The following is a 12,889-nucleotide window of genomic DNA, read 5'->3' as shown; positions in this document are numbered from 1 at the left end:
TCTCCCGGCCCAGAGGTTGGGGACCATTGAATTACACAGTGTAGTTCCGGGGGGGGGGGGGGGGTGGGAGCTACACGTATGCGCACTGGGCAGAAAGAATGGAACTAAACCCCCGCAACCCAGAAACAACCTCTCAGCAGTCGTTATCTACTGGGAAAGCCTCAAAGGTTGACTAGTCAATCGCGATCGATGGGTTGGTGACCACTACTGTAGATCATTGGCTGTTGAAATTTTTTCTGATTGACTGGGATTTCAATAACAGATAATCGTAACATTTATTGTAATTAAACTTAGAGCAACTATTGCAGGTGCTTGTATGGATACATGTTTTTTTATGTCTTACCCAGATGTGAAATGGCCAAATTTAAACAGGTTGAACCAGGGAGTGCTGAAGCTGACGTGAAATGTGAAAAAGTGTCCGCGTTCAACTGGAAAGTTTTTGTTTCCGTTGTGGTCGTTATTTTGCTTGTAATTCTTGGTGGTATCGTGGCATATGTTTTGTGGAACAAAAACAGACCTGAAACAGGTATGTGAATGAACTACTGTGTGCATAGAACATAGAATATTACAGCACAGTACAGGCCCTTCAGCCCATGATGTGTCGACATTTTAACCTACTCTAAGATCAATCTAACTCTTCCCTTCTACATAGCTCTTGTTTTTTTTTCAGATTCTGATGCCGATTTACTTCTTTATTTATCACGTGTACATTGAAACATACAATGAAATGCATGTTTGCGTTAACAACTGACACACCCAAGGGTGTGCTGGGGGCAGCCTGCAAGAGTCGCCACACATTCCAAGGCCAGCACAGCTTGCCCACCACGATCAGCACAACAGCAACATAACACACTCTACAGAGCAACACAAGCAGAAACAACTACCGAACAAAATAAGACAACAACAGCCAAACAAGCTGCTTTCCCAACCTCCCACTCATAATACAAACAGACCTCCAACCCCAGGACAGGTCAGCTCCTGGTCTACAGATCTTGGTTTGGCTCTGGTCTCTCAAACACACAGATATCAGACTCCCAATCTCCAAACTCTGGCTCAAACTCCCAGACTTGCAGACATCAGGCCTCAACCTTCAATCTCTGGCCAGGACTCACTGTCTGCAGACCTCTGGACTTCGATCTTCAGCTTCAGTCTCCAGAACACTGACCTCTTGATATCAACCCCAGGACTTGATAATCACAAGTTTGACCTTTGGGCCTCAACGGACCCAATTTCCGTGATTGTTGACTTTCGATCACAGACGTTCGGAGGTGGAGGTGGGGGGGGGGGGGGGGAGGAGAATGGTGAAGGGTTCACCGGCCCTCATAACTCCAGCCCATACATGCTTCCAACTTGAAATTTAGCAACTTGGGTATTAGTAGCTGTCGAACCTGATCTGACCCAACCTCTGGATCACTGACTTTTGACCGTAGAGCTTTCCAACCTAAACTCGGAAAACCGGCTCATGCCCCTGACTCTTCATTCTCCCTCATCCCTACTGAACCTCTAAATCCCGACGCTATCTCCAAGCTATCTACAAACCCATCCTCTGCTGAAATCCTCAGTCACCTCTTTGCTACTTAAACAACTGTTCCACCGCCCTACTTGCTGATTACCAGTAGCTCCTGCTACAAGTGCTCTTCAGCTTTTAAATATTAGTACAGTATTCATTTTCCAAGTCCTTCCCTGGCCTTGGACAACTGCTATTCCTTCCCTTCAACCTTATACAATCTTGCAATCTCAAAATTCCTGATCATCTCTGAACTTAGCATCCACCGGTCCTCTAATCTCTGGAATTTCCTCCTGGAATTTTTCTTACTTTGACGTTCTCCAACAGATTTACCTCTGTGATCCTGCTGATATATGTGATTTATTATTACAAATATCAGTGCCATAGTTTGTCACTGATTCTATTGTATTTCTTTGTTCCACTGTGAATGACTGCAAGAAAATGAATCTCAGGTTAGTATAGATGTACTATGATAATAAATTTACTTTCAACTCACTGTCTTAATTTGCCAGTATTTTTGTCAACACTCCTATTAAATTCTTCAGAATATCATTCCCAGTACATTCATTGGGATAGCATTCCTGCTCTGATTCATCAGCCTTTAATTTTGATGCATATGGAGAAAAGGAGTAGGATGAGATGGAAATGTTGTGCACAAGCCCCATACCAAGAAGAACATGGAGAGAGTCCATGAAGGTGAACACCCATCAATCTTAACAGCACTGGCTGTTTAGGCCTGTTGGGCCCTGCTACTCTGGCTCTGCGTTCAGACTTCAGATATTGCAGACTGTGGAAACCTCACAAATATTTTGTATATCACAGTATTAATGTGATCAGAACATAGCTGTCCATTTTTAAATGGGTCCCATTGGGCAGTGGTAGAATCATCCATCAAACTGACATGAGCCAAACATAACCGTTGTGATGGCAACCGTTGGTGAGGTCACTTTGGTAAAACAACCTCCCACACACCGTTCTTGTAGATTGACACTAGAATATGATTTGTGACTTAAACTCCCATTAATTTCTTTTAAAAATATGGCAAAACAAAGTAGAAATATGATAAATCAATTTGAATTTACTTAAATCTATATCCGTCCCACAATATGAGGGAGTAAAAATCATTGTGTAATGACTGTTGCAATGTACAGACATGAATTTATAAGTCTAATGGCTGGTAGAATGAAGCTGTCCCGTAACCTGTTGGCCCTGGCTTTAATGCTGCAGTAGTGTTTGTCAGATGGAAGCAGCCGAAACAGTCTATGGTTGGGGTGACTGGTGTCCCCAATGAGATTCCCAGCCTTCTTTACGTACCTGCTGCTGTAAATGTCCTCAGTGGAGGGAAGTTTGCACCCATAGATGCGCTGGGCTGTCCGTACCACTCTCTGCAGTGCCTAGCAATCGAGGTTGGTGCAGTTCCCGTACCTGGTGGTGATACAGCCAGTCAGGATACTCTCAATGGTGCCCCTGTAGAAGGCCTTGAGGATTTGGTTACCCATGCCGAACTTCTTTGTTCATCTGAGGTGAAAGAGGTGCTATTGTGCTTTTTTTTTTGCCACACAGCAGTGTGTACAGTCCAGGTGAGATCTTCATTGATGTGTATACCGAGGAGCTTGAAACTACTCACTCTCTCAACTATAGTCCCATTGATGTTGATCAGGGCGAGCCTGTCTCTGTTCCTCCTGTAATCCACAATCAGCTATTTTGTTCTTTGGACATTGAGGGACAGGTTGTTATCTTGGCACCATTGTGTCAGGGTGTTATCCTCTCCTCTGCTGGCTGTCTCATCACTACTAGAAATAATTTCACAGTACTTCTTGTGTTTTTGTTTTTGATAGATAATCAGAACATTCAAAGCCTCAGGGTAAGTACATAATATCTCTCCAATATTTAAAAGGCACGTGTATTAAATTGCAATGACTGCAGAATTAAAATTGACATCATAATGTAAAGACTGCAATTTAATTTAACTAATGTCCTGTTATGTTTTCCATGCACATTATTTTTATCTTGAAACAATACATAATTTCACCAGTTGCAAAGCATGTTTAACGGTAATATCAGCTGATGGCATCTGAAGCGTTAAGTGTTTAAGTACCGAGGTTACTAGTAAGGCCTTGAGACTAAGGGAAGAATTAGGCCATTCAGCCCATTGAGTCTGCTTCACTGTTCACCATGGTTGACTTATTTTCCATCTCATTGGAAGATTCTGAGTAGTTTTGGTCCCCAAATCTCAGAAAACATCCAGGAATGTTAAAATGTGAGGCTAATTTGATGACTCTGGTCCTGTGCTTATTGGGGTTTAGAAGAATGAGGGGAGATCTCATTGAAGCCTACTGAATATTGAAAGGCCCAGATATAGTGGATGTGGAGAGGATATTTCCTATACTGTAATTGGGGAGTCTAAGAGCAGAGGGCATAGCCTCAGAACAGTGGGACATCCCTTTAACAGAGATGAGGAGAAACTTCTTTAGCCAGAGGGTAATCTGTAGAGGCAAGTCATTGAGGATATTTAAAATGAAAGTTGATAGGTTCTTGATTAGTAAGGACATCAAATGTTATAGAGAGAAGGCAGGAGAATGGGGCTAAGAGGGAAAATAAATAGCCATGATCAAAGGCTTGATGGACATAGGAAATTCTGTTCCTGTGTCTTATGGTCTTATAGAAGCTAGTTGAAATGGTGTGATGTGTCTGTTGTGGTGGGAAGGAGTAATAACATGGTGTAATGTTGGGGAGTCAGTTCTGTACAGTGTGGTTGGCAGAACCAGGGCTGATGAGGAAAGTATGGATGATAAGACAGGATGCTTTCAGGTAAGATGTCATTGGTGATATTGATTGATAGATATTTCTATTTTGGGCTGGTGAAGTCCCAGATAAACATGATGAGAATGTGGAATGTGGGACAACATTGGGAGTCTAATGTGAAGATGGAGAGTGACGTGTTTCGACTGTCAGTTGCTTCAGGAGGGTTTGTCTCTACTAATGGAGCAATAATAAATATTACAGTAATTGAAGCTGATTTAACGATGATATCCATGAAGGAACATTTTTCATAGTTCAGCTGACGGAGGAAGGCAGAGATGTTACCAGCCGATGAATCTGCAGGTGACCAAAGGTGAAATGATGAGAGTTCTCCCCACTTTGGGAATCACAGAGTCCTTGTGCCATTTATGATAATGATGAGAGTCAGTGTAGGACATCATAAGGGAAATACCATGTGTACATTCATTCTCATAGACAGAGTGACAAAACAGTGACAAATCAAATGACACTTACAAAATGTGATTTTCTAAACTGGTGATTACAATAATTTGTTTACCTCTGCAGAATCACAATGGAGATGGGAAGGTGATGCAGCCTCCTACAGATGAGGAAAAGACTCTCAGAGACGAGGAAAGGGCAGAGTAAAGTGGGGGAAGTAAGTACATTCAAGTGACCTCTCATATTTTTCACACAGCCAATTTGGTATCTTTTGCAGTTTTATGTTGTATCTGGCTCACGTCAGCTTGCAGTGGCTGCAGTAAGACTGTATCTTGACTGAAATGTTCACATACAGGCAGGTAATTTTTGACCAACCGGTCTACTGGAGAAGGAAATGCTAAAAACATTACTCAGCTTAAACCTTTTCTCTATGTCAGGTTCCCTCCTTGTTGAAAGCTGAATAATTCATCCCAATAGCAATGCGGTTTTGAGAGGACTAGAATGCAAGAGCAAGGACGTGATGCTGAGAATTTATAAGGCATTGATCAGACTGCACTCTCTCTCAATCTTAAAAATACCCAAGAACTCTGCCTCCATAGAGTTCCATAGATCAGTGGTCCCCAACCACCAGGCCGCAAAGCATGAGGTAACGATATGATTTGGCGAAATGAAATGATATGAGTCAGCTGCATCTTTCCTCATTCCCTGTCACACCCACTGTTGAACTTGAACGCACACAAGGTCACCAGTTGCCTAAACGCAGTGATACCCTAGCGCCAGGGATCAGTGGTTGGCCTTGGGTAACCGGCCGACTCGTTGCGCTGGCGAGAAGTGACATTGCTACTGGCCTGGAGCGCGGACAGATGGGCGCCGCCTCTAAACCTGTTTAGCACACCGAATGTTCGTGGGAAACCTGGTGCTAAAATATTTGCAGACAACCTAATTCGGGCTCAGGGTTTCGTAAGTAGCAGAAAAGCTACCTCACTGCGATCTACTGAAAGTCATCCCTTGAGCCAAACTTTTGTCAGCCGATAGATGCTACCTACATCTGGGGAGGTGGGGGTGCGGGCGCGCGCGCCCTCTCACACTCTCGCTCGCTCGGTCACTATCTCCAGACTGCGACCGCCGCGGCCCCAGCACGGGGACCTCTGACCCTTACCTTGTCCTCTCACCCCACCCGTGACCAGCCGCACCTGGCCAAGGCGTCTGACGGCGGGCGGGCGGGAAGCTGGAGTTCGGGCCCGGAGGCTGTCTAATGAGGCAATGAAGCCCTCAAAACTGCTTCAATACCTTGAGTCCAAGCACCCTGCACTTAAAGCAAACCCATTGAGTTTTCTGAGCGGAAAAAATGTGAGTAAGTGGGACAGAAGCAATGTTGAGACCCACAAAAACTAAATTGCGGAATAGACTGGACATAAGGAATCCCCTTCGAGTATCGCTGTCTCCCATCACCCCTCGATGGGACCGTCTTGTTGCAGGGAAACAAGCCCAGGGCTCCCACTGATTCAGCAATACAGTATTGGTGTGTTGCAATGATTTTATATGTTCAAACGAGGAAAATATGCGCTGTGTGTTTAATATCCAAATGTTACCTAAAATGTTATGAACCCTTTTGCCCTGCAACTTACCTCCCGTATGTTTTTAATTCTTTGCATATTTGGCTACTGTACGTTCACAAATTTTTCTCCAACTCCCTAATATGTATTGTGAGCATTTGTGGTTCCATCTCTAACCCTTTTGAGACTCCTAAGGCCACAGGACTTATGACTAAACCATAACACCTTGTCAAATGCCTCCTGCAAATTCCAACTACAACTCATCTTCTGACTTTGCTCACCCGTCTCTGGTTGAGAATTTTTTCAAATTCCATGATGAATTCTTATGTCAGTGGTGGACGCTCTTTTGGAGAGGGTTCTTGGGGACAGGATTTAAGAGCATTTGGAAACAAATAGACTTATTAGGGATTGTCAGCATGGCTTTCTGAGGGCCAGCTCATGCCACACAAGCCTGATTGAGATTTTGAAGAAGTGACAAAACAAATTGATGAAGGTAGAGCACTGTTGTGGACTTTTAGTAATGCTTTAGACAAGATTCTCCATGTTAGGCTCATCCAGATAGCCATGAGACATGGGATTCATGGAAACTTGGCTTCATGGATTCAGAATCAGAGAGTTGTAGTAGATGGAATGTATTCTGCCCAGTGGTTGGTGACTAGCATTGTTGTGCAGAGATTCCCTACAATTTGTGTTTTTATAAACGACTTGGGTAAGAAAGAAGAGAAGTAATTAGTAAGCTTGCAGATGACATGAAGGCTGGAGGTTTTCTGGATGGTGTCAAAGGTTGATGTAGGTTATAAAGGGGTGTGAAGTTGGGTGGAGAAGTGCCGGATGAAGTTCAATCAAAGGAAGTATGAAATGATACACTTTGGAAGATTGAACTTGAAGGCACGCTTCGTCTTCTTGGGCCGTTAGTTCCCAGTAGAGCATAGACCGTGAAAACCCTCCCTTGGAATTCATCGATGTTTCTGTAATCTATTGTATTCACTGTATAGGGGATTGGCCTATACAGCTTCACCCTGTTGGCCAGCCTTACCCATTTCCAACTCTCACAATGGGTTGGACTTTCAGAGGCTTCTTAAAGACACAGTACAGTCGGCCCTCCTTATCCGCGGGGGATTGGTTCCAGGACCCCCCGCGGATACCAAAACTCACGGATGCTCAAGTCCCTTATTTAACATGTATCAGTGCGGTGGACATTAGGACCTGGCGGCACAGCTCTGAAACTGCAGCGTTTCTGTTCATGAAAATAATCACGATCGCGATTGAAAATAAGGTGGAAGTAATAAAGCGATCGGAAAGAGGTGAAACGCCATCTGTCATTGGAAAAACGTTAGGCTACAGTTGGCTGTTGTGTGCTGGGGCAGTAGGCTGAGGGTAGCAGACACCAACAGAATCAACAAACTCATTCGTAAGGCCAGTGATGTTGTGGGGGTGGAACTGGACTCTCTGACGGTGGTGTCTGAAAAGAGGATGCTGTCCAAGTTGCATGCCATCTTGGACAATGTCTCCCATCCACTCCATAATGTACTGGTTAGGCACAGGAGTACATTCAGCCAGAGACTCATTCCACCGAGATGTAACACTGAGCGTCATAGGAAGTCATTCCTGCCTGTGGCCATCAAACTTTACAACTCCTCCCTCGGAGTGTCAGACACCCTGAGCCAATAGGCTGGTCCTGGACTTAATTCCACTTGGCATGATTACCGTAGATTCCGGATTTTAAGCCGCTACTTTTTTCCCACATTTTGAACAGCTTTGAACTTTGCAGCCAATAATCCGAAGCGGCTAATGCATGATTTTTTTCATGCCGCCTCGTAAACATTTTGCCTCGTAACAGTAGACCAATAAAATTGATGAGTAGTTCACAGAGGTCCAATGAAATTGTACGATAAATCAAGCGCACTTTCACAATTAAATTATTGTAAATCAGTCATTTGTACTCACCCTCATCAACATGGAAAACACTCGAAGCATTGTGCTGCCTACTTAGTTTAAACTATATTTGTTTTCTGTACTACATCGCGGGATGCTATGACGTCACACCCGGTTTCGCGGTGTCTTGTGGGAAAATGCCGGTTTGCGATGAAACGGGACGGAGGGAGGGAGCGCATTACGCGAGCGGCTTTGGATCTGAGCGAAAACGCTGCTTTTAAGTTAAAGGTGATCAATAACTTTTCCTGGTAGGCTGCAATATATATATTTTTTTACCAGTCGTTAGGAGATATTGGAATGTTGTTCAGTAAAGAAGTATACGCAACGTATATTTAAAAGTAGCCGCGTACGGGCACGGTTCGAAAAAAAGCATTTGCAATATGTATTTGTTTTTGTTACCATATGGATTTAATTAAAAGTTAAAAAAATCCTCACGTGTAATATCTTTCTGTGTAAATATCTCATATTACAACGTGGGACACCTGCGGCCGAAAATCCGGTGCGGCTTAAAATCCGGTGTGGCCTAAAATCCGATGCGGCCTTTACAATTAAAAAAATGATTTTATTTCTAAAATTAGAGCCAGCGGCTTTTAATCAGGTGCGCTCTGTAGTCCGGAATCTACGATAACTTAATTATTATTTAATTATTTATGGTTTTATATTGCTATATTTCTACATTATTCTTGGTTGGTGCGACTGTAACGAAACCCAATTTCCCTCGGGATCAATAAAGTATGTCTGTCTGTCTGTCTGTCAACGATTGGAACCATTTTAATGGAGAATGTGAAAGGCCCTGCCCCGATGAAAGCTACAGTTATTACTAAACAACACAGTGGTTTGATTATTGAAATACGTATGATTTTTAAGTGTTTTATATGCATAGAAAGGTAAAATATGTACTATATACTAAGAAAAATGTTTGACTAACTGACGCTAAATAATACCGGATGTACCTGTTCCGACTTCAAATCTGACTTAAAGACGGACACAGGAACGGAACTCATTCTTAATCCGGGGACTGCCTGTACTTTTAAATCATTTCTAGATTACTTAAATACCTAATACAATGTAAATGGGTTTCGTTACAGGCGCACTAACCAAGAATAGTGTAGAGATATTGCAATATAAAACCATAAATAATAATAATAATAAGTAAATTATGACAAGTGGAAATAAGTCCAGGACCAGCCTATTGGCTCAGGGTGTCTGACCCTCCGAGGGAGGAGTTGTAAAGTTTGATGGCCACGGGCAGGAATAACTTCCTATGACACTCAGTGTTACATCTCGGTGGAATGAGTCTCTGGCTGAATGTACTCCTATGCCTAACCAGTACATTATGGAGTGGATGGGAGACATTGTCCAAGATGGCATGCAACTTGGACAGCATCCTCTTTTCCAACACCACTGTCAGAGAGTCCAGTTCCACCCCCACAACATCACTGGCCTTACGAATGAGTTTGTTGATTCTGTTGGTGTCTGCTGCCCCAGCACACAACAGCAAATATGATAGCACTGGCCACCACAGACTCGTAGAGCATCCTCAGCATCGTCCGGCAGATGTTAAAGGACCTCAGTCTCCTCAGGAAGTAGAGACGGCTCTGACCCTTCTTGTAGACAGCCTCAGTGTTCTTTGACCAGTCCAGTTTATTGTCAATTCGTATCCCCAGGTATTTGTAATCCTCCACCATGTCCACACTGACCCCTTGGATGGAAACGGGTCACCAGTGCCTTAGCCCTCCTCAGGTCCACCACCAGCTCCTTAGTCTTTTTCACATTAAGCTGCAGATGATTCTGCTCGCACCATGTGACAAAGTTTCCCACCCTAGCCCTGTACTCAGCCTCATCTCCCTTGCTGATGCATCCAACTATGGCAGAGTCATCAGAAAACTTCTGAAGATGGCAATACTCTGTGCAGTTGTTGAAGTCTGAGGTGTAGATGGTGAAGAGAAAGGGAGACAGGACAGTCCCCTGTGGATCCCCAGTGCTGCTTACTACGCTGTCTGGCACACAGTGTTGCAAGCACACGTACTGTGGTCTGCCAGTCAGGTAAACAATAATCCATGACACCAGGGAAGCATCCACCTGCATCACTGTCAGCTTCTCACCCAGCAGAGCAGGGCGGATGGTGTTGAACGCACTGGAGAAGTCAAAAACCATGACCCTCACAGTGCTCACCGGCTTGTCCAGGTGGGCATAGACACGGTTCAGCAGGTAGACGATGGCATTCTCAACTCCTAGTTGGGGCTGGTAGGTGAACTGGAGGGGGTCTAAGTGTGGCCTAACCATAGGCCGGAGCTGCCCTAGAACAAGTCTCTGCAAGGTCTTCATGCTGTGGGAGGTCAATGCCACCAGTCTGTAGTCATTGGAGCCACTGGGGCGCGGCGTCTTCAGTACAGGGACGAGGCGGGACGTCTTCCACAGCACAGGAACCCTCTGGAGACTCAGGCTCAGGTTGAAGACATGGTGAAGTACTCCACATAGCTGGGGGGCACAGGCTTTGAGCACCCTGGGGCTGACACCATCCGGGCCTGCAGCCTTGCTTGGGTGGAGACGTTTCAGCTGTCTTCTCAACTGTTCAGCTGTGAAGCCCACCGTGGAGGTTTCAGGTGGGGGAGTGGTGTCGTCATGAGAGGAGGGTGGCGGGCTGTGAGGAGGGGTAGGAGGGGAGAGTGGAGTGTATGTTGGTTGGGGGCCGACAACAGATTAATCGTGGGGGATGGGCAGGGGCCACTGTGTCAAATCTGTTGAAGAACAGGTTAAGTTCGTTGGCCCTGTCCATACTGCCTTCAGCTCCTCTGTTGCTAGTTTGCTGGAACCCAGTGATGGTCCTCATCCCACTCCAGACCTCTCTCATGTTGTTCTGCTGGAATTTCCACTCAAGCTTTCTCCTATACCTGTCTGTAGCCTCCCTGATCTTGGCTTTCAGGTCCCTCTGTATTGTCCTCAGCCCCTCCCTATTTCCATCTCTAAACACCCCCTTTTTAGCGTTCAGGATGTCCTTAATGTCCTTTGTTACCCATGGCTTGTTATTTAAATAACAAAGGACAGTTCTTACTGGAACATTGCAGTGAATGTATTGGCCTTCACTAGACCAATAAAACAGAAAATGTTGGAAAACTCTGCTGGTGAACAATATCTGTGTAAAGAGAGACAGTTAATTTATTAATGAGAAACTGTTAACACTTCATCAACATGTTAATACACTCAAAATGCTGGAGGAACTCAGCAGGTCCAACAGCATATATGAAAATGAATAAACCCAGGATACAATCTCCACTCAAAATGTTGACAGTTTATTCATTTACATAGATGCTCCCTGACCTGGTGAAATCCTCTAGTATTTTGTGTGTGTTTCTCTGGATTTCCAGCATCTGCAGAATCTCGTGTGTTACCAACATGTTAACCCTGTATCCATGGATGCTGCTATCTGCCAAGTGTTTCTCGCAATTTGTGCTTTTGTTTCCAGGCATTCAGCATCTGCAATTTGTTTTATTTTGGACATTATGTTTATTTAAAGCTTCAGATATGAATCCACAGTTTAACATTACTTTTTCAGAATATTCGCAGTATCTGACATATGACATTTATTTGCAGATTATCAAAAATCATCCCAGATTCCATTGTGTGTTATGATGCAGATGACCACAAGAATTTTGTCTCAGCAAAGGTGACATTCACAGGTGTTCTGTTACGTGGTACATTTTGGTCCAATTAAGCAGTTGCCCCAGTTCATTAGAGTTTCATGGAAATAGTTCAAAAGTTGTAAAAAAAAGACTGCCAGGGTCGTGAAGAAAAACTGGATTAATACCATCCACAAACCCACAAGGAAGCTAAAATCACAGTTTATGCACATCAGAGATGATCTGAGACTCAGGATAATTGTGGATGTGGAACCGGTGGAATACTTTGTACTAACCTTTTCTCTACATTACAGCGTGGATTACAGTGATCTCTCTCCCATCGTTTATTACGTGGATCACTGAACTTTTCTACTTTACCATTTTAAGACCTTAATAACTATTCCTCAGCTTGATGGTTGTACATATACACGCCTAACTGTTAACTTTTGTTTATCTTGGTTAAGTTTCTATATACTGTGTATATACAACTAAAGGTAGTGGTTTTAACATTAAAATCTGACTCAGTGTATAATCTGTTGCTGCTGTTACTTAACAAGGTCTAGACACAGGCATCATTCCTGATGAAAATCGCAGAGTTTGTCATCGAAACATTGGTTATAATTGAACCCCGTATCTGGCTAGAAGCCTGAGAAGAGTTTATTCATGACATTGTAATTATTGAAAGTGTATTGATTCACCAGCTGTTTATACTTGTATGTATGATTTAAAAAACTCAATATGCTTTGAGTTTACCACAGAATGTCTCTCTGGTGTTTCCTGCTCCATGCCTCTTCCCTTCCCCTTCTCCCAACCGTGGTTCCCCTCTCCCCACTCCCTTCTCACTCTCAGTCCACAGCAGAGACCCACATCAGAATCAGGTTTATCATATGTCAAGAATATTTTTGCAGCAGTATAGTGCAATACATGAAATTATTACAGTGCCATGCAAAAGTCTCAGTCACCCTATATACATGTGCTTAAATTTTTTTTTTATAGTACTGTACATTCTCATTGCTCCTTTGAAGGGAGTCCTCCCCTCCTGAATCTGAGATTAGCACTTGGAAAGAAAA

The 12,889-nt window shown here is 43.8% G+C and overlaps 1 protein-coding gene across 2 annotated transcripts in view; it reads left to right on the top strand.

Annotated features, from left to right (window-relative positions):
• LOC140718514 (tumor necrosis factor receptor superfamily member 5-like) overlaps positions 1 to 12,351 on the top strand; it is a 60,173-nt gene extending 47,822 nt beyond the window's left edge. For both annotated transcript variants that reach the window (XM_073032461.1, XM_073032463.1), the window contains 4 exons: positions 348 to 526; positions 3,346 to 3,371; positions 4,835 to 4,925; positions 11,794 to 12,351. In XM_073032461.1, coding sequence (XP_072888562.1) covers positions 348 to 526; positions 3,346 to 3,371; positions 4,835 to 4,915 — 286 coding nt within the window. In that variant the 3' untranslated portion in view covers positions 4,916 to 4,925; positions 11,794 to 12,351. The remainder of the gene's footprint in view (positions 1 to 347; positions 527 to 3,345; positions 3,372 to 4,834; positions 4,926 to 11,793) is intronic.
• Positions 12,352 to 12,889: the final 538 nt, after the last annotated feature.

This window comes from Hemitrygon akajei, chromosome 29, assembly GCF_048418815.1.
Source record: "Hemitrygon akajei chromosome 29, sHemAka1.3, whole genome shotgun sequence".
Classification (NCBI taxonomy): domain Eukaryota; kingdom Metazoa; phylum Chordata; class Chondrichthyes; order Myliobatiformes; family Dasyatidae; genus Hemitrygon; species Hemitrygon akajei.
The sequence above is the reverse complement of the archived record's forward strand: the minus strand, read 5'-3'. Positions and strand labels throughout refer to the sequence as shown.